This window comes from Bos javanicus, chromosome 13 (assembly GCF_032452875.1).
Source record: "Bos javanicus breed banteng chromosome 13, ARS-OSU_banteng_1.0, whole genome shotgun sequence".
Classification (NCBI taxonomy): domain Eukaryota; kingdom Metazoa; phylum Chordata; class Mammalia; order Artiodactyla; family Bovidae; genus Bos; species Bos javanicus.
This window is the reverse complement of record NC_083880.1, coordinates 55,685,838-55,706,808: the sequence shown is the minus strand read 5'-3', so window position 1 is coordinate 55,706,808 and position 20,971 is coordinate 55,685,838. Positions and strand designations below refer to the sequence as shown.

Below are 20,971 nucleotides of genomic sequence, written 5' to 3'. Positions count from 1 at the left end.
GAGCCCCTCCCTCTGTGCTTTTCAAATCCACTTGGGTCTCAAGGCTAACTCCTGAGAGGCCAAAGACTTTGCGAGGCCAGGAGGTCCGTCTGGGTTAGCGGGAAGACACCCGAAAAGTACAAGACTGATGGGCGTTCCCAGCCCCCTGTGGGCTCAGGCCTCAAGCTGGATGAAGGCAGCAGAGGGTCCCCGTGCAGATCCAGAAAGCTTTCCCATGGTTTTGGAGCTGGAACGATCCTGCCTTGTTCAGACCTCACCAGCCTCCCCCGCCCCCACCTTTTTCCCTGTAGACTTTATGTCCTCGGCCCCTTCGGCTAACCGGGGCTCCTAATGCGCTAACCGGGGCTCCAGATGCACTGTCCGAGCTAGGTGGTACCTTGGGGCAGGTGGCTGGGGCGGGCACGTGAGGGGCGCGGGTGAGGCGCTGGGGGCGCGGCGCCTTTAAGGCCCGCGTCAGGCCGAGCGAACGAGCGCAGGGGCCGGGCGGCGGGGCGGGGCCTCGGCGGGGCTGCCGCGCGGCTTCACCTGCAGTTCCGAGCGCGCGGAACAGAGGCGCGGGCGGCTGCGAGGCCGGCGGACGCACCGGCCCGAGGGAGCGCGCCGCCCGCCGGACTTGGCCTCGCTCCCGGAGCCGGGCGGCGGTCGCGGCGGCGCAGCCTGGCCGGAGGCGCCGGGCCCGCTCGAGCGGCAGCGGCGTTGATCAGAGCAGCGTGATCCGGCCGGCTGCGGGGAGCCGGCTCCGGGCGCCGGGCATCGGGCGGGCGCCGGGGCGCGGCGCGGCGGGGAAGATGACCGCGGGCTCGGGCGTGCTCCTCGTGCTGCTTTCGCTCTCCGGCGCGCTCCGGGTAAGTTGCCGCCTCCCGTCCCGGCCGCCCGGAAGCTCAGGCAGCGCGGGGCCACTCCCGGAGCCGGCGGGGCTCGCCCTCGACCGGCGGGGCTCTCCCGGGCTTCCCTGGCCCGCACCGGGCGCCCCTGCCGCGCGCACCGCTGCATCCAGCCGGCTCCCGCGCTCCGCGAAGCCGCCTGCGGTAGGCAGGAGCGCGGAGCCGCCGGTGCAGCGGGGACCGGCGGTGCGGAGCGATGTGGGAGTATGGGTGAGCGATGGACGCAGAGAGCTCTACCCGAATCGGGACCCGCCGGGCATCCCTCCGTCACCCCAGGTCCGCGGCCGCTGCCCCGGAGCTCGGCTCGCCGGCGCCGGGGCAGGCTGCCCGCTGGCGGAGCCGGCGCGCCCTCCATCGCCGGCTCGCCGCGCTCCTCCGGAGTTGGCCAGCTCAGCCCGGGCCGGGGCTGCGGACGAGGGGGGCTGGCTGCAGCCGGCCGGACATCAGGGTGCTGAGGACACCCGGTCTGGCCGCCCCTGCTGGGGACTGGGTGCTCGAGACGCGGCGCCGCCCCCATCCTCGTCCTCTGACCGCTGGCAGGTCCATCGATGCGGATGGGCAACGGATGTGGACCGCTGGGCACCCTCGCCCCGGACTCCCGGCCGCGCCTGCCGCAGCCAGTGTCCGGCGGGGCCCTCGCCGCTTGGAGCGGGGTCGAGGAGCCAGGGGCCAGTCAGGAGCAGGGTGAGGTGTACCCGGAGCGCGGTCCCCGCGCCCGCCTTCCTCCTGCGGAGCCCGCGATCTCTGTCCCCAGCCCAGCTCCGCGTCCTCTGGGTGCAGGGCCGAGAGGGGCGCCTCTCGGGGAAGGCAACGGGGCCGCGAGAGTTGCAGAAACCCCCTCTCGTGGCCGATCGGCCTCGCTGCTCCTCCCGGGCCGCGCTGTTGTAACCTCGGAAATAAACAAGTGCCCGAGGCCGGAGGCCCGCTCTGAGGTTCGGGGCGCTCGGGTGCATTCGACCCACGCTCGCTCGCTCGGACGGGTGGAAACTTTCCTGGGCGAGTTAGCTTCCCCCCCGTCCCCGCTCCCCGCTTTTTCCAAATAGCTCCCGGTCCTGTTTGGAGCTCCCTTGCCAGGCACGGGGCCGCAGTTTGGAGCTTTACGCGAGGAGTGACCCCGCACCCTGCTGTTCCTCCTCTCCGTGATTTTCCGTTGGGGCGCCGGGTCCAGGCCCGCGTCAGGGTGCCTGGAGCTCCGGGTCGGGGCGGCCTCCGGAGCCAAGGACTGGCGGGCGGCTGCGCGCCGAGCTGGTGGAGGCGGGCGGCGGGGAGGCGCGTTCCGCTTGGCGGCCCAGCGAAGGCGCGACTGTGGGGTGGGTGCGGGCTGCGCCCCTGCTCCTCGCACTCCAGGGAGCCGGCGCTGTGGCGCTCCTTCTGTCGCAGGGCTGGCTTCCCCGTTGCGCACGCAGTCTCTTTCTCCATTCCCCATCCCTACGGCTGACCTCGCTGCCACTCCCCGCAGCCTGGGAGGGGCCCTTCTCCCACCCTGCCTTCCGGGCCCCCAGGGTTCTAGACCTCCCACTGGGCAGGATACCCCAGAGTGCTGGGGTTGGGGGACAGGACAAGAGTACACCCACCTTTTTTCGGTCAATTACGGGAACTCTCTAGCCTGGTTAGGCTGGAGATGGGGGCTCCAAGAGTGGCCAAGCCTCCAAGAAGTGGGGGGGGGAGGACTGGATGGTAGAAACCTCGCCCACCTCCCTACAGCCTCTCTGAGAGCCAAACTCAGAGCTGAGTCTCTGAGAATCTGCTTTCACCCCTGCCCCTCTCCCTCCTCTGCGGCACCACAGGGAATAGACAGTCTGCTCCACCTCACCCAAAGCCTGAGTACTGGGTGGGAGGGGACATGGCCCTGGCAAAGGCCTGCTCCCTTGGCCTCCCCTCCTCCGTGTCTTCATTGGCTAACTCCTGGCTCTCTTGCCTGCCTATGATGGACAGTCCTTAGACCTTCCCTTCTGCCACGTGCTGGTGAGGCTCCATCAGGCCCTCCGCCCTGCCATCCGCCAGCCTGGCCTCCCTGTTGCATGCCCCTGTCGCTGGCTAACATGGTGACCAGAGGGACAGACCCTGGGTTATGTCTGAGTGGAGACTCTGGTGGACCAAGGTTTGGCATAATGGAGCCCTTGAACACAGCAGGCCCTACTAAACTTGGGTTGGATGCAGTTTCTATGAACCTGTGTTTTTTCTAACCTCACTTATTTCCATTCTCAGGCCCACAATGGGGATCTTACAGCCAGGGAGACCTGCAAGGCTGGATTCTCTGAAGAAGATTACACAGCATTAATCTCCCAGAATATTCTGGAAGGAGAGAAGGTCCTCAAAGGTAAGGTGGATGTGGGAATGAATTCGCATACTGCACTCTGGACTAGGGAGACATTGCCACCTGCAGAACAAGAGGCAGGACTGGCTTTGAGCCAGGCTGTATGCGAAGCGAAGGTGGAGAGGTCAGTGGATGTGCAGATCAGTCGACCTAAATGGCCTTTTGCATCACAGGTGAATGATTCAGAGTCCCTGTCATTTTTGAGTGAGGTGAATCATTTCCTGGGCAACAAATTGGAATTCGGATCTAGTGTCACCCAAATAATGTGCAGAGAGAGACTTTCTTACCAAGTATTTTTGTGTATGAAATTCTGGATTCTTAAATTATCCCTGCTTTGCAATGCATGATAAAGCAGACGATGTTGTTGGGGATGCGGTAAATAAGCCCACAGACGTTCTGTTCACAGACATGGCATGCGTTCTCATTACTGTCCCACTGACAACACGGAAACACATATGCAGGAGGGAGCTGCCATTAGCTCCATTGTCCCTGCAGCTCGACACCCACGCTTGTGACGGGGAACTCAGGGGCAGCTTCTGAACTCCAGTGACGATAGATCCTCCTGCATAGATCTGCTTCCCTCTCAAGACAAACTAAACTTTTTATTCACATGGGAGGGGAAATTAATCAATTCTTTCTTCCTTGAGGTTTTAAAGTGGCACGGCGAATACCTCGACCCTGTGCCTCCCCTCCCTGCATCAGTTTTCCAGAAGCAGATTTCAGCCAGTTTCAAAGTGACGGAGGGAACGAACTTTAGCAGAAGCATCAAAGCTGAGTTCAGTACCCATGACTAAACCACACTCAGGCTGCTGACTTTGTCCCCAGTTTTCCGTTTCAGGGAATTCAGAGTTTCTGCCCACCCCCAGCAGATCCTTTGTTGGGAGGGACTCTCACAGAGTGGGGGAATTCTTCAGATCCTCTCTGTGTGGACAGCTTGTTGACTTACAGGGTGTGCCTGGTTACATGAATCAGGATCTTATTTTGCACTCAGTCCAACTTTGCTAACTTATTTGTTGTCATCTGAGTTGACTGTCAAAATAGGGGATGTGATACTATTCCTTCTTTCATTGATTATCAAACAACAAAAAACAAAACAAAACAAAAAAACCCCAGCCTCTTGGCTGTGGGCCTAAAAGCAGGATGGGTATGCTGCAGGAGTGGGCGTCTATGGGAAGAGTTTTCAAGAGATGCTCTGTTAATTGCACGGTACATGTCATTTTAGAAAGTGTGGACCGCCTTTCAGGATCTGTGGGTTTATGAGAATCCCTATGTATGCACGGAGAAGGCCCAGAAGATTCTCCCACATGTGCATTGTACTGCAGGCAAAACAGGAGCAGTTCACTGTGGTCCAGCTGTTTGAGTGTCCAGAGGCTGGCATACTTGCCACCTCCCCCATACGGAGCTAACCTTGACAAGATCCTGCAGTATCAGTTTTACTCAGGAATGTAAGAAAAATTGCCTCTGTCTCTGTAACAGCAGGTGCTACCACCTGCCATGGAAGAGAATGACACATTCTCATGCTTTTCATAATAAAATGAGAAATTTCCAGCTAGCATCATCCCTCTCTCCTGGTGGACTGCGCAGGTCCAGGCTGACTTGACCCTCTGCTCTTGGCCCCTGTGGTAGGGAAGCCTTGGTTGCTGGCTGGATGCTGGCCTGCCCCATATGCCCCAGGAGTCCATCGTGGTAGGTGAACTTGGACCAGCTCATGGGCTTTGTGGATACACAACTCATAGTCCAAGCATTTACCCCTGAGATGAGTGTCCCAACCCAACCCCAGTTGGGGGAAAATCACAGAGCATCTCCTTTACCTGCGAGTGCCACCTCCTGTCTGTGCTCAGGGACAGAGAGGTTTTATATCTTAGAAATAATTTTACACACGTGGAGGCAAAAGCTATCACTGCATACACTCGAGCTAGGGCAGATAAAAATTTATTTACATCGAAAACTTTGCAAATGATGAGACCACAGTGAAGATGCGTGTGTCGAAAATAAGTGGCACAATATTTCTGTTATCCTGGTAGAAATCATGCTAAACAGATAATGACTACTTATAATTGAGTTATTCCAATGGAGAGAGCTTAACCTTAATTTGACAAGCGAAGCTTCACGGAGTCACCATTTTATTCTAAATGCACCGTAAGCTGTTAACAACTGCCTCGAGGCTCCTTCTCTGCCCTAGTCAGCTCACCAGCAGCCCTGAACATCCACATTCCAGAAGGAGAGATTTGTTACACAGTAATTAACTTGTTTATGATAAATGGATGGAAGAAATGTCGTGGCATTTTGTTTTATATCTAAATGAAAAGCATTTGCATTTGAAAAATTTCATGCTAATTAGGCTTAAAATAGTTTTCCCCAATAGGGTAGCAAATACTATGGAATTGAGAACCTCTTGAATGGCGGGCTGAGTGCTCCATGGGGCACATGGGGCATCTGTTTAGCTGCTGTGTAATTCCTGGATCCACTCCACCTCATGGTTCTAGTCCGTGCCTTCTCTGGAGAGCACTCAGGGGTCACTGCAAACACTCTTACTCTGTAGATTCGTCTCCAGGATTGTTCACTGATGGCCATGATCACAGGTGCATGGTCGTATCTAAAATAGGATCGTCAAGCCCTTTTCCTTTGGCTTCAAGGAAGTGTTCTCCATGCCATAGTTTAGCATGGGGTAGGAGCTAAGCCGGTGTCTTTTTCTCAGCCTTGTTAATAATGAATGGTCAGCTGGGCTCGAGGCTGCAGCTGATGCACTGACCTGCGTCGCTCTCTCGTGGCGGGCAGAGTTCTGCAAAAACCCAGACCCCCTTCAAAGCAAAATCCCCCAAGGATGGGAGAGCAAGGGGTGGCTTAGTGGGAACCCAGCACATGTGGATCATATCTCTCTTTGCTCCTGGAGAAGAAGGCCACGTGTGAGTGAAAATGCTGTCTGCTGGGTCAGAGGAGGGGGATCTGAAAATTATCCCATGAATTCAGATAATACAGAACGAAGAGCTTTGTTTCTGGTGGCTTCATTTAATGCAATTACCTCAGAAAAGCCTTCCCTCTCTGATATCCAGGTTAGTTCATGACCATCTTGTGCCTTTAACCATACTCTGCTTCCTTATTAGAGAATGTATATTATCTGAATTTATATTTTCTCTCTTACTTAAACTGTAAGGCTCATGAGGGCAGCAATCCTGTCACTCTGGTTTAACATTTAGAATGTTCTCAGTCAACATTAGGATAAAACCCAATTAACAGAATCTTGAATGGAGGTTAATTTTTCTCATATAACCATGAAGAGATAGGTAGTCAAGGGATGATCAGATCAATAGTACCAATCTCATGCCTAATGTTTATTCTTATCATCCTACCATCTTAGTAATAGTTTGTCAGTGTGTTGCCTCATCATTGCAAACTGGCTGCTGTGGCTCCAGGCATTGCATTTGAGTTTGTAGCAAGCAAGAAAAAGGAAGGAGCAGTAGCACCATCTGCATCTCTTCCCTGTATAAAGAAAGTACACACTTTCTCAGAACCCTTGCAGAAGTTCTCACTGGGGACAGCTAGGTCATAGGCCACTCCCCGTGGATAGAGGTAGGGAGGCTGGGAAGCAGAGAACTGTGTGGTCTGACTTAGACCTATTATGCCCATCACTTGGTAGATGAGTCAGTTGCTACGTGGAGCATAATTGGGAGTCTTAGGAAGAAAGAAAGGAGAAATGTGTGCCGAGGAGGCAAGTGTCAGTGTCTGCTGCATGAGGTTTCTCTGGCCTCCCTACACCTTCCCTGAAGCAGAATGACAAGTAATGCATTGTCAAATGATTGAGTCATTTGAGTACCAAGGCACACCAAGGGAGGGATGGCGGAGAAGGGACCAGATGCATGCGGGAGTCTGGAATGGGTATGTAAGAACTCGCCATGATGTAACTAATGTGGCCAGATGTACCGCTATCTTATCTTCACAAGTATGTTGAAAATAGCCTCTGTATCCTCCTCTGTGAAGACGGGTAACTCTTGCAGGATGGAAGGCATCACAGGATGTGTGGACCAGATGCTGAGCAAGTCTGACTGGGTGCCCATCACCCAGTGCCATGCCTGCATTGTGGGGCGGTGGGTATGCAACCAGCATTGTCGAATGAAGTCATGAATGAGCCAGAAAACGCTGACACTGCAATGTTTCTGAGTCCCCTCCATCAAATCAGATCAAGCAGGAGGTGCTCTGAATGTTTAAATAAACGGCACAAATGCGTGTGCTGAGCATCACTGGACACTGCGAGTTGCCTGTCCGATACCCATTCTCTCCCTCTTCCTCACTAACAAAACCTCTTCTCATCCATTTGGCCCACACTGAGACCCGTTTAAAATACTCACACCTCCAGTAAACTCTTAAACCAAAGTGGCAATATGGCTTTTCTCTGGTCAGCAGAATCTACCTATATTATTCTGTTAGATGAGATATGTGAGAAAGCTGGTTTTTTTCTTGATGAAGAGGAACAGACCTCACTGGCCATACCTTCTGCCTTTTGCCCTTAGCTTTTTCTCCCGCTTGGAATATGGACATAATGTCTAGGGCAGAGCAGACATCTTGTGACTATGAGGATGGTGGAGTAGGAGCCAGATCTCAGGTGGCATCCTTGAACAGTTGCAGACCTCTGGACTCATTGTGCCCTGAGAGATGAGAAAAATGAGTGAGATGCCACAGTCGAGTCTTGTGCATGCAGCCAAATGCATTCCCTGCTTCAGGGAGAACAAAAGAGCTATGCATGCTAGCAAGGGCCTGTCTTTCACTCTGGAAGCTCATAGCTTGTTTCATACTCTGCCTTGAGCCTCTGCTCATTCTGTGTTCCCTGGGCCTTGTCCTTACTCCTGCTCTAGTGGCCCTTCGTTCCTTTCTAAGTTAGTATCCAGACCCAGCACAGTGGATTGCAGAGAGCATGTCTGGGAACTCAGTAAATATTTAACAGGTGACGTCAAGAATCACAACTTCAAACTCTCTCTTTGGCCAGGATATGACTGAATCATTATATATATTAACCTAGGGCTGTCTATCTGATCCACCCATCACAGAATGTGAACTCTCTCCTGACTCTCTTAGCCACCATCTTTCAGGAAGCCAGGAGATTATGCCCTGGGAATCTTGGTCTTAACAAAGATGTGGAGAGAGTGGAGGTCAAACAGGACTGAACCCCAGTGGCTGGCTTCCCCTGGCTTGTGGCCAGGACATTCCTTGCTCTTGAAGCCAGAGGAGGCTTCTCTGAGCACCCAGCCCTCACTGCCTTCTGTCAGCGATGCCTCTGGGGCCCCTGAGAACGACTTCCGGAGCCTGTGGTGGAGATGCTCAGGCTGTCTTTGGGGCCAGCCTTACCTTTTCAAGGGCCCAGTTTTTAGGGTTTCTTAGCAGCCTTTCCCTGCTGTGATTCTGCCTGGTCACAGAGTTAAGGGATTTAGAAAAGGAAGTTTAGAAAGTGGCTTCTGTCAGATAAGAGGGCAGACCAACATAGTGATAAAGCATGGAAAGTCTGCTTTATGCACTGCCCACAGGCCAGAGCTCGTGCAGATGGAGGGCCCTGATAGCCGTGTTTAAATCCAGAAGGAGGCCAAGGTCTGTGGCCCCCTGCCCTTGACTGCCACACCGCATGCAGGCCTAGCTCTGCTTCCATTGCTCCCCCTGCAGCCTGGAGGGAGGTGTCCATGCCTGGCCTTCCACTCTAGATCCAGAAGGCCATAGATCAAGAGCATCCCGCCCCTCTTGTCCCTGCCCCTCTCACCCCAGCCTCTCACCCCTGCGCTTCTCCTATCACCTCCCATTAAATAAAAATCTTCATTGCAGGGATGCCCACACCAGTCAGACATGAGGATGAGTGCCTCAGCCACACTGCAGTTTAAAGATTAAGAGTTTTGCATTTCAGAAATATGTATTTTAATGGAGTTTTAAGATGAGGGAATGTGAACCTTTATGTAATTATAATCCTGAGTCCCAGCTGGATCTGTGACTGGGTGACGCTGCAAACGTCTTGTGGAATTCTCACAAAAGCCTGTCGGGGAGGTGGAGTTATTCCCATTGTATGGATCAGAAATCGAAAATCGGAGGTTGGGAGATTGTCGCAATGGCATGCAACTTGTCTATCTTCCCTCTTTGTCCAGGCCCACACCCACTCTCAGCTCATTTACATCTCCCTCTGTTGTGAATGGGTTGGTTTCTGGAGCAACCCATTTGAGTTACAGGCAGACAAGAGAACACCCCAGATGTTCTAGGCACCATCGTAAAATCAGCAATTATCAGGCATTCAGACGTGCTAATTGTTTCTCATCTTGGACGTTTGGAACAGAGGCCTGGTACACCCAGAAGTGCTTGATTGTGGCTGCTGATGTGTGAGGGTCCATCCGAAGTGGGTCCAAACTCGGTGGGCACTGTGGGCTCGCACAGCTCGCCCTGGGATTAAAAGAGCCAGGGTTCTGCAATGCCAGCAGGAGCTTTTGATTCCAGGCATGTGGCAAACAGTCCCTGAGCTGCATTGTCAGTCGGCTTCCAGACTCTGCCTGTGTCCAGGACATAGCGGAGAGCCGCGAGGAGCCAGGAGCTGAGCTGAGGCTCGGGACTGGCTTCATAAACCACTCTTGCTGCTTCTCGGAGCCTGGGAGACGTGGATGGGCCTCCTGAAAAGAGCTGAGGACTGTGGTCTGAAGGAGCCGTCCACCTGCCCCAGCTGATCTCCCCACACCATCTCCTGGGGGTTGTGCCCTCCATCTGCAGGTGGTCCTTTTTGCTTAGGTCTAGGGTTCTGGGTGTTTGCAGGGGGCTCCAATTTCAGGTTCCTCCCTCCCTCCCTACCTACCTTCTTCTTTCTTTCCTTCTCTTCCTTGGAGCATGGTTAAGTAGATGCCAGAACTAACCACAAACTGCGAGCAAGCAAGGAAACCAGCACTCATCTTTTCAGAGAATGTTTCTGTTATTCTGGCTGTCTGAAGGAGCAATTCTTACTCTGAGTGAATTCCACTATACAAAATAACCATAAGCTGCATGACTTTCTTTCCATCAAGGCTGGTAAATTTCTCCCCAGTGTGCTCTTGTAAAACCTCTTGGCACTTCCTCTTTCTTTTCATCTCAGAGGGAGCTGTGCTATATTATAAGATGGGCTGGTAAAGAGTCTGCTTTTTATTTAAAGACTGGTAATTTTGGTAACTTATTGCCCAGATTCTAGGCTGCCCTCTCCTGGTGGCTTCCAGTCCTGTCTTAGTCCACCCACCCCTGTTTTTAAACAAAAGAACAAAACAGAACAAAAACCTACTTCTCTTTGACTAGTGTATGCTACCAAAGGCCCTTTCCCCTCCAGCCTCCATCAGGGCTGGTGTTTATTGAGGACTTACCCTGTGCTGATGTGGACTCATGTTTCATACCATAGAGACACCTGTGGGCTCTGCCAGAGGCCACACCCCAGATCACCAGGTCTGTCTGGTCCACATGACTTTCCACTCCCATGTTGCTTTCCGCAGGGAGAAATTTGCTTAGTTTGTGGATTGTAATCGTTTCTTAGTGTGGTACAAAAATGTAGCAGCTTAAAAGACGCAAATTTATCAGCTTGCTCTTCTGGACATAAGACTTCAACACGGGTCCCCTGGACTAACATCTGGTGTGGGCAGATCCCCCTGGAGGCTCCAGGGAGGCGGGTGGGGAGAAATCCATTTCCTGCCTTTTCAGCTTCCAGAGGCCCCCCTGCTTTCCCTGGCTCACAGCCCCTTCTCCTCCTCCATACCAGTACCTGGCCAGCATGGACACCCGAACAGCTCCCCACACCTCTTCCTCCCCCATCACATCACCTTTCCTGACTACTGCATCTTCTGCTCACAAGGCCCCTGAGACAACCTTGCCTCCCACCCCCCAGATAGTCCAGCATCGCCTCGCATCTCAGGTGCTGAACTTGACCGCATCTGCAGAGGCCCTTTTGCCGTGAAACTGACAAACTCGCAGGTCCTTGTGCTGAGGACATGCTGAGTCTCCAGCATCGTGCATATTTTTCACTAAGCTCCTGTGGACCCTCGGTCATTCTCAGGGAGTAAACTGAAGCCCAGAGCGATTCAGTGACCCAGCATAAGTCCTGGGTTAGGGAGGCTGTTTGCACACAAAGCTGCAGCCCTGAGCCCTGGCCTACGTGGCCTTCCTCCCATCCTGCCTCGTCCAGAAGCTCCTGCCTGCAATACCCAATACCCATATCTGTAACTAGGACCCTGGCTGGCAGCTTCTTCCTGGGTCCTGAGATGGAGATTGGCCACTTTGGAGACTGAAAGGGGAAACGGTGACTGCAGAGCCCACAGCAGCTTCTGATCTGGTGCTTTCACTGCGCCTCGTTCGGCTTCAGTGTGTTTTCTTGCTGACAGCGTATGGGGATTTAGGAAGGATTAAGGTAAGCCTTCAGTGACAGATAAATACATGCAGGGCGGGAGATGGCCACCCCCTGCCTTGCTGATAGGAGGAGGGTCCCCCTGGACGTGGGAGCTCACCTGCCCAGGGAATAGCTTCAGGAGAAGCTGCAGGCTGTCCTGGCCTGGGACAGTGTGCTTTCCATTTGGAACAGTTTAGTTCCAGCTCCCAGGATGGGCGTACAGACCCCATGTCCATCCAGGAAGGAGACCTCTCTCTCTGGTCTTTGAGCCAGATGGAAAGGAAGGCTCACAGAGCAGACCACGTTCCCCCTTCAGGTGTATGCACCCAAATCTGTGCGGCTGACTTCGAGAAATGAAGGAATCACATTGGGTTTTGCTGCCCGAATGTGAGTTTGAACACTGTCAATCTGCCTGAATCAACAAAAGCAATTTGATCTGCCTGGAAAGCTGAGAGGGTCCCTTGGTGTGCACTTGTGCTAAGCCAGGGACAGGAGTGGGTGGGGAGTGCAAGCTGAGCCGACCAACAGGGTAGGGGGTGTTCCTGGGAGAGGAGTGAAATTCATAGTGGGAGCAGAGGGGAGCATCCTTCTCTGGGCCTCTTGTTTCCTGACCTGCAGTGAGGCAGGATGTCCAAGTGTAGTCTAGGAACTGCCTGCCTGGGCAACATGGTTAAACCCCACAGGCCCCTGGGTCCCCTCTCATACCTACTACAGCTGCTTGGACAGTGGTGCAAAAGATACACCAACCCAGACCTGTGACCATGACGGTGTTTGGAGAGAGGGTCTTTGCAGGTTCAACTAAATTAGGAATCTCAAGATGGGATCATCCTGGATTATCCTGGGCCCCACATCAATGACAGGTGTCTTTTTAAGAGACAGAAGAGGAGATGTAAACACTGGGGAGAAGCTATGTGATGATGGAGGCAGAGGGGTGTGGCCACAAGCCAAGGATACCTGGGAGACCAGAAGAGGGAAGAGGTAGGACAGACCCTCCCCTGGAACCTGTGGAGTGGGTGAAGCCCTGCGACCTGGATTGCAGATGTCTGGCCTCCAGAACTTCAAGAGAATAAGTTTTTTATTATTATTTAAGTCTGTGGCCACTTGTTATAGCAGCCCCAGGGAACTCACACATACTAAGTCACTTCATTTATATCCAACTCTTTGCGACCTAATGGACCCCAGGTCCGACTCTTTGCAACCCCCTGGGGTGGGTTTGTCTTGCCCTCCTCCGGGGGATCTGCCTGACCCAGGGATCAAACCCACGTCTCTTATGTCTCCTGCATTGGCAGGAGGGTTCTTAACCACTATCGCCACCTGGGAGGCACTGAATCAGAAATCTTGGGGCTGTGGCCTGGGATTCTGCACTGCTTAATTCATCTCCCAGGGAAGTTGATGTTCCTTAAAGCCCAAGGGTTTCCAGTCTAGAGGATTTTTAGCTTCTGAATTCCAGTGGTCAGCATCCCTCAAGGGAAAGTGTGTTTTCCATGACAGCATCTGCCAGCAAGTAACCTGCGTCTTACAGTGCCGCTCAGGTCGGCGATGGAAGGATGCTGTGGTTCCCGTCTCCCCAAAACAGTAAATGGGGCATTTCAATACCGAAATGTAGCCTCTCATATTATGAAGCCTGACACAGAGCAGTTTCATTGAAATTAAATTCATTGAAATTAAAATGTATGTGAACATTTGTTCTCCTCCCATTATCTTTCCCGGTCAAATGGAATCTTAACAAGGATTATAGCTCAGATAATATCTCTTAGATACATTGTAAATATTTTGTTAATCTGAAGGTCCACGTTTGGGAGCAGATCGTTTAACTGCCGCTGCTGTGACGTGGAGGCACCCGAGAAGGAGCGGGCGCGCTCCGGCAGGAAAGCATTTATAGAACATGCCTCTTCTCTCCCCAAAACTGCTTTACTCTGCAAATGCAAAAAGGCATTATTTCTGGCTCCCAGCATCTCGTTTCTGTGTTTCAAGCAGGCACATTTTTGCTGCCTGGCCTCTGAGCTCTCCTGCAAGGTGAGCAGGTTTTCCCCAGGAAGCAGAGGAAGGCAGCTGCTCAGCTCAGGTTCCAGGGCACCCCTCCCCCCGGGGCCCCCCTGCACACCACCCCCCTCCACCCCGGCTCACTCCCCTGGCCCTGGACCTCTGCGGCTATATTGCAAGTGGACTCCTCACAACTGGCACTAGACTGCTGGGTCTGTGTTGAGGGGGAGACCTGGGTACCCCAGGGGGCTCCAGGTCTTACTGGGAGTGAGTGGCTGCAGCCATCCTGTCTTTCTGGGTTGGGATGCACAACCAACCCAAAGGCCAGTGACTAGCATGGAAATGGCCCTGGCCCTTCTAGAGCTTGACCACTGCCCTGAGCACCAGGATTCTCAGGCCCCTGCACTGTTTCAGCTGGCCCCTTGGGCGGCATAGGACATGAGAACCTCGGGACAGCCAGAGCAGAGTAGGAGGGGCCCTCAGGTTGGAGCATTCTGGATCAGCTGTGTGGTCGCTTTCTCCTGATGCTCGGTCTGTTTGTGCTGCTCTGGTTATGGAAGCTGTAAATGAGGTGACCTACCTCACACAACCCCTGCAGTGAGCTCCAGGCTCCCATGGGTGCCCCATCCCATGCCTGCATCTGGCCGCATTTGAGGAGCTGGTCAGACAGTTGTTCTGTTTTCCAGTCTGTGGGTCAAACCTTCACCCGACACTGTACCCAGCACTTCTTTGGTGCCAACTACCACCCTCTAAGGTTGCCACATAGTTAACCCTCTTTTATGAAGCAGGGGACGCTGACAGAAGATGGAAGATGACATAGGGACACCTGTTTAATGCGGTAGTCTGCCTCCTGAGACCCTCACTTGCTGCATCCTGTTCATCACCTCTACCCTGATTCCCCCCCAGGGAGACCCAGCACCCCAAGGTGCAGGGTCTGAAAGCTTCGGGAGTGCAGGGCCAAAGTCCCCATCACCAGCTCTGTGGCACTAGACATGTGCCATGGCCAGCATGACCTCTGAGGCTGCATCCCCAGGGGGAGAAGACAGTTCACTGCCCAGGCTGGTCTTGAGGACCCAGTGGGATGGACATGTGGCTTTCGGGAAGCCAAGTCTGGCTGGTGGAAAGCAACCCACTGCCGGCCTGCACCCTGATCACTGGTCTTATTAGTGGATAACCCAGACTTTCCTCTCCCTGGGCCCCTCCCCCAAGGTGTGATGAGCTGGCCTTTCCAGGAGTGATTTTTCCATTAGACAGCAGCTTGATTGGATATTCTTTATGGTTTTCTTTGGGGACTTTTTCCCTTCTTGACCTTTATATTCTTATGTGTGGCCAGAGATCTTTCGGCAAAAGACACGTTTTTAGAATTGAATAAATAAATGATGGAGAGGTTTATTTAAAGCTTCATAGGCTCGTGGGGGAGGGAGGCCGCCCATGGACATAATTTCACTACCATCGTTTACTAATAGGATTGGGTATGATTGGATTATGTCTTATCACATTTAATAATGTGGCATGATGAGCTGCTGGAGTCATTGGGCAATGAGTGTCCGAAGGTAGCCATCACCATGCTGCAAGGCTCCTTACTGTTTAAAGCTTTATTTTCATCTTATCTTATTCTTTCCCACCTTCCCTCAGATACAAAGAAGGGATTATACCACTTGTCTTATGTAGTTATGTAGTGTAAGATAAAAATTGAAGACCAGCAAAGGGTTGAAGGCAATAAAATTGTGATCAGAAGTCCATAAAATTATAGAACTATGTTTTCTTAAGAATAGAGAGGCTTCACAATCACTTTTTTTTTTTTTTAAGAAATTGGACCCTTTAAGGATTTATCTGTGGAGAAGTGTAAGATATACTTCCATGTAATGGAAAAAATACGTTACATGCTTGAAAGGTTAATGACTGGTAAACGTCAATTTTCTACCATCCTGGCTAAAAAAAATAGCCTGTAAGACATCAGATGTCATGCCGGCAAAATCGCAAAGGCCTCTGAAATCCACTTTGAAGCCTGGGATCCCGTGGGAGTGCCGGGGGCAGGGGGACAGGCTGAACGCCAGGCGCCTCTCCCTCTTACTGAGCCACAGCACCTCTGCTAGAAGGGAGAGTGTCTCACAACTGGTGGGAGTGTTTCTCCAGTGTATTTTTGGTTTAAAGACTTAACGCTCTGGATTCCTAGTCCTGAAAACTGCAGATGCTTGACAGCAGATCTGTCCCCCTTGATAAACCTGTATTTGTGAGACTGTGACATGGGCATCCTGGGAATTTGCATTTGAAATACTATAAGCATGTTGGTGTTCAATCGCTCAATCGTGCCCGACTCTTTGCGACTCCATGGACTGTAGCACTCCAGGCTCCTCTGCCCTTCACCATCTCCCCGAGTTTGCTCAAACTCATGTCCACTGAATCGGTGCTGCCATCCATCTCATCCTCTGTCACCCCCTTCTCCTCCTGCCTTCAGTCTTTACCAGCATCAGGGTCTTTTCCAATGAGTCAGTTCTTCGAATCAGGTGGCCAAAATATTGGAGCTTCAGCGTCAGCATCGGTCCTTCCAATGAGTATTCAGAGTTGATTTCCCCTAGGATTGACTGGTTTGATCTCCTTGCAGTCCAAAGGAGTCTCAAGAGTCTTTTCCACCACTATAGTTCAAAATCATAGATTCTTAGGTGCTCAGCTTTCTTTATGGTCCAACTGTCACACCTGTACATGACAACTGGAAAAACCATAGTTTTGACTGTATGGATCTTTCTCAGCAAAGTGATGTGATTTTAAATATGACAACATCGATGGGACTTCCCTTTGGTCCAGTGACTAAGACTCTGCACTCCCGATGCAGAGGGGCCCAGGTTCAGTCCCTGGTCAGGGAACTAGATCCCACATGCCTCAACTAAAGATCCCACATGCTGCAGTAAAGACCCAGCACAGACAAATAAATAAATAGTTAAAAAATAAAATACTTTTCTCCTGTAACATTTTGAAAAAACAATTAAAAATACAATGACTGTGACAGGCTTGTGTTGCAGCCCCTGGGGTTAGAATGCGGTTGTTTCCACATTTTGGAATTCCAGCACACAGAGATTCTGGAACTTTCTAGAGTTTCACAGGGACAGACTGAGGGATGGGAGGGGAAAACCCTCTGAATTGTGCCCCTCCACCTCTCTCCAGGTGTTCTGTGCTGTGTCTGGTAGGCGGGTTTGCGAGGGCAGAGCAGATGCCCTGCACTTAGAGGAAACAAGTAAAGCCATCCCTTGTGTGCTAATTTCCCAGTGTCCTCTGGGTCCAGCATCTTCTGCAGGATTAAACGCAGCCCTTGATAAGGGTTCTCCTTCGTCCTAAGCGAGGGAAGACCGCCCTCACGTCCAGCCTGGCTGACTCAGCAAAAGGGAGGGGCCAAGAGCTGCCTTTCTGATTTCTCTGCAAGCAGGATTGAGTTCCCCACGGGCTGGCGTGAGGCCATAGGCCTGCTCCAGCATCTTGCATTCTGAGACTCCAGCCTGAAGGGTCGCGTGTCTGTGTTTAAATCCTGAGAATCCTCCGTGCTCACCTGACACAGCATCGGTAGTGCTCACCTGTCAGCCTCACGCAGTGGGCGAGGTCACCTGAACCTAAAATAGGAATTTGGATTTTCCAGCACCATCAGCCTGGAGGTTGTACCTTTCCGCAAGTTGGTTCCATCATGGCATGAGGGAGTCTTGGTTTTGCCTTTTCCTGATTGAAAGATGAAATTGAAGGGTGACAGATCTCGCCTCAATGTGCCCAGGTTTGGTTTAGAAGCAGGTGGGGGTTTGGGAGGCTGTGTTTAAATCAGGCAGCTGACTAGGGGCAGGGATGGGAAGGGGTGCCAGGCAGAGAGAGAGGGACCAGGAGAGAAGGGACCTGGGAGTGGACTTGAGGATTTGGTGGCTTCCTTCTTCAGTTAAAATTGTGTCCTGAGTGGCCTTTCCTCTCCACACAAAACAGGCACCAAGAAGAGAGCTCTTTTCAAGCTGTGCCTCCGTCCTTCTGGCCGCCCTGACTGGCACTGAGGACTGTAGGAGACATGCTCCATTGTTGAGTTCTAAGAGGCTTCTGGAAAGATAGTATTCTGTGCTGTGCACAGACAAAGTCCCCCAGTTGGTCTGAGGTTGCAGTTTCAAGGAGGCACTAATTAATCACTTCCTCCAGCCCCAGGGGAGCAGAGGGGCTGCTCCCTAAATAAGGAGGCTGCAGCTCCCCCCTCGTCTAGCTGCTTCGCTCAGTGGGCAGAAAATGGCATTGTTTTCTCACTTTGAAAGGTGGTTATTCTATCAGGAAGGCATCTCTCCTGCAGTTACCTAAGCACTGTCTTACTGCATTTCTCTCTTATCAGTTCTGAAATCTTATTTCCTTCTTGCTTAAATGCTGCACATGCGAGTGGACACTTCGGTTGCTGGGAAGGAGCATTGTGGGTGAGGGTTCTATTTTTCCCGGAAGTTCCCGGTCTCTCTCCTGGATGGTGGGTGCTGACAGCGAGACCATGGGTGACTCCGGACACTCGCCCGTGTTTTTTTCTGAAGGAGCCCTGAGTTCTGAGTGTCAGCCAGCAGCGGAGGAGGCAAATACTTATCTGTTTATTTCCTACCATGTTGTGCTGCGAATCTCAACTCACCGTCTCCCAGTGGAATGGCCCCTGGTGTGACTATAGCCTCTCCCCGGGAAGTTATTTGATTTTTGATGTAATGAGAAGGATTAATGCAGTTGGGTTTTGATAAGGCTGGGCCGTCTAGTGTGGCACAGACTCGCTTGTCCCAGCCATATCGCTGACAGCCGGATGGTTATGCAGGAGCACTGCAGAGCCATGATATGGGCGTGCGGAGATAATTGTAGTTTTGCTATTTAAAAAATAAGTCTAGTGCTTTACAGTGTTACAATGATAACCTGTTTAGGGAAACTCACAGTGCCGGGCTCTTGGCACAGAAAAACCTCTTCTAGCTGCTTGACTTGGATCCTATTAATCTATTTTTATTTTCCCAAGCATAAATTAAAGTCTCATTGCTGATTGAACTCATAAGCTCAGTTCAGTTCAGTCCAGTTGCTCAGTAGTGTCCAACTCTTTGTGACCCATGGACTGTAGCACACCAGAGCTCCCTGTCCATCACCAACCCCCGGAGCTTACTCAAACTCATGTCCATTGAGTCAGTGATGCCATCCAACCAATCTCATCCTCTGTTGTCCCCTTCTCCTGCCTTCAATCTTTCCCAGCATCAGGGTCTTCTCCAGTGAGTCAGTGCTTTGCAGCAGGTGGCCGAAGTATTGGAATTTCAGCTTCAGCATCAGTCCTTCCAATGAATATTCAGGACTGATTTCCTTTAGGATTGACTGGTTTTATCTCCTTGCAGTCCAATGGACTCTCAAGAGTCTTCTCCAACACCACAGTTTAAAAGCATCAATTCTTCGGTGCTCAGCTTTCTTAATGGTCCAACTCTCACATCCATACATGACTACTGGAAAAGCCATAGCTTTGACTAGATGGACCTTTGTTGGCAAGGTAATGTCTCTGCTTTTTACTATGCTGTCTAGGTTGGCCATAGCTTTTCTTCCAAGGAGCAAGTGTCTTTTCATTTCATGGCTGCAGTTACAATCTGCAGTGATTTTGAACCCCGAGAAAATAAAGTCTGTCACTGTTTCCATTGTCTCCCTGTCTATTTGCCATGAAGTGATGGGACTGAATGCCATGATCTTAGTTTTTTGAATGTTGAGTTTTAAGCCAGCTTTTTCATTCTCCTCTTCACTTTCATCAAGAGGTTCTTTACTTCCTCTTTGCTTTTTGCCATAAGGGTGGTGTCATCTGCATATTTGAGGTTATTGATATTTCTCCCTGAAATCTTGATTCCAGCTTGTGCTTCATTCAGTCCAGCATTTTGCATGATGTACTCTGCATATAAGTTAAATAAGCAAGGTGACAATATAATAGCCTTGATGTACTTCTTTCCCAGTTTGGAACCAGTCCATTTTTCCATGTCTGGTTCTAACTGTTGCTTCTCGACCTGCATACAGATTTCTCAGGAGGCTGGAAAGGTGGTCTGGTGTTCCCACCTCTCAGAATTTTCCATTTTTTTGTGATCCACACAGTCAAAGGCTTTAGCGTCATCAATGAAACAGAAGTAGATGTTTTTCTGGAATTCTCTTATTTTTTCTATGATCCAACGGATGTTGGCAATTTGATCTCTGGTTCCTCTGCCTTTTCTAAATCCAGCTTGAATGTCTAGAAGTCCTCAGTTCATGTACTGTTGAAGCCTAGCTTGGCGAATTTTGAGCATTACTTTGCTAGTGTATAAGATGAGTGCACAGAGAAGGCAATGGCACCCCACTCAGTACTCTTGCCTGGAAAATCCCATGGACAGAGGAGCCTGGTAGGCTGTAGTTCATGGGGTCGCTAGGAGTAGGAAATGACTGAGCGACTTCACTTTGACTTTTCACTTTCATGCATTGGAGAAGGAAATGGCAACCCACTCCAGTGTTCTTGCCTGGAGAATCCCAGGAATGGGGGAGCCTGGTGGCTGCTGTCTATGGGGTCGCACAGAGTCGGACATGACTAAAGTGACTTAGCAGCAGCAGCAGCAAGATGAGTGCAATTGTGCAATGGTTTGAACATTCTTTGGCATTGCCTTTCTTTGGGACTGGAATGAAAACTGACTTTTTCCAGTCTTGTAGCCACTGCTGAGTTTTCCAAATTTGCTGGCATATTGAATGCAGCACTTTAACAGCATCATCTTTTAGGATCTGAAATAGCTCAGCTGGAATTCCAAGCATAAATTAAAGTCTCATTGCTGATTGAACTCATAAACTAGTGTTGACTTAAAAAATAGTCACAATGTAAAAGTTGAGAGTTATGTTTTATTCCACATAAATTTTTAGGACTTAAGCCCAGGAGACAGTATCTCAAGTAACCCTGAGAGAACACCTCCGAGGAGAGGGAAGGGTCAGGTTATATAGAAAATTTTCAATAAAGAGCAGGTAGTCTGAACATCAAAGGATTATTGTTAATTAAAGAAAACCAGACATCCCAAGTTAAGGAATTCAGTGCTTTTCTATGTATGGGAAGATACAAGAGTCTGGGCTCAGTGAAATCATTCCTTTCGTATGAATCTCAGCCATCTGGGCCCAGTGTCCTGTGTTTTTCACACCCTGAGTTGCTCGGTGCTCACCGTAGGGAGTGGCTACAGCCCAGTGGCAGCCACATCACACAGATTTTCTTATCCTTCCTGGGTGCCCTTAGGGCTCAGAAGTTCACGTTAGGAGGCCTGGAGTTGCTGATAACTGAGACATCCTTGTTTATTGATAAGGCAGGAAATGCTCCATTTCTCACTAGAATGAAGACCAGGAGTGTGTATCTCCAGTTTTGAACTAAACATCATTCCATAGATTTTGTATCTGTGATGTGTTTATGCTTTTGCTTTTAAATGATCTGAAGGG

The 20,971-nt window shown here is 51.3% G+C and overlaps 1 protein-coding gene across 1 annotated transcript in view; it reads left to right on the top strand.

The window, feature by feature from the left end:
- The first annotated feature begins 551 nt into the window (after positions 1 to 551).
- The window catches only part of CDH4 (cadherin 4), a 479,881-nt gene continuing 459,461 nt past the window's right edge, over positions 552 to 20,971 (top strand). Inside the window, exons 1-2 of the mRNA XM_061436991.1 lie at positions 552 to 845; positions 3,093 to 3,204. Of these exons, the coding sequence (XP_061292975.1) occupies positions 789 to 845; positions 3,093 to 3,204 (169 nt within the window). The 5' untranslated portion in view covers positions 552 to 788. The remainder of the gene's footprint in view (positions 846 to 3,092; positions 3,205 to 20,971) is intronic.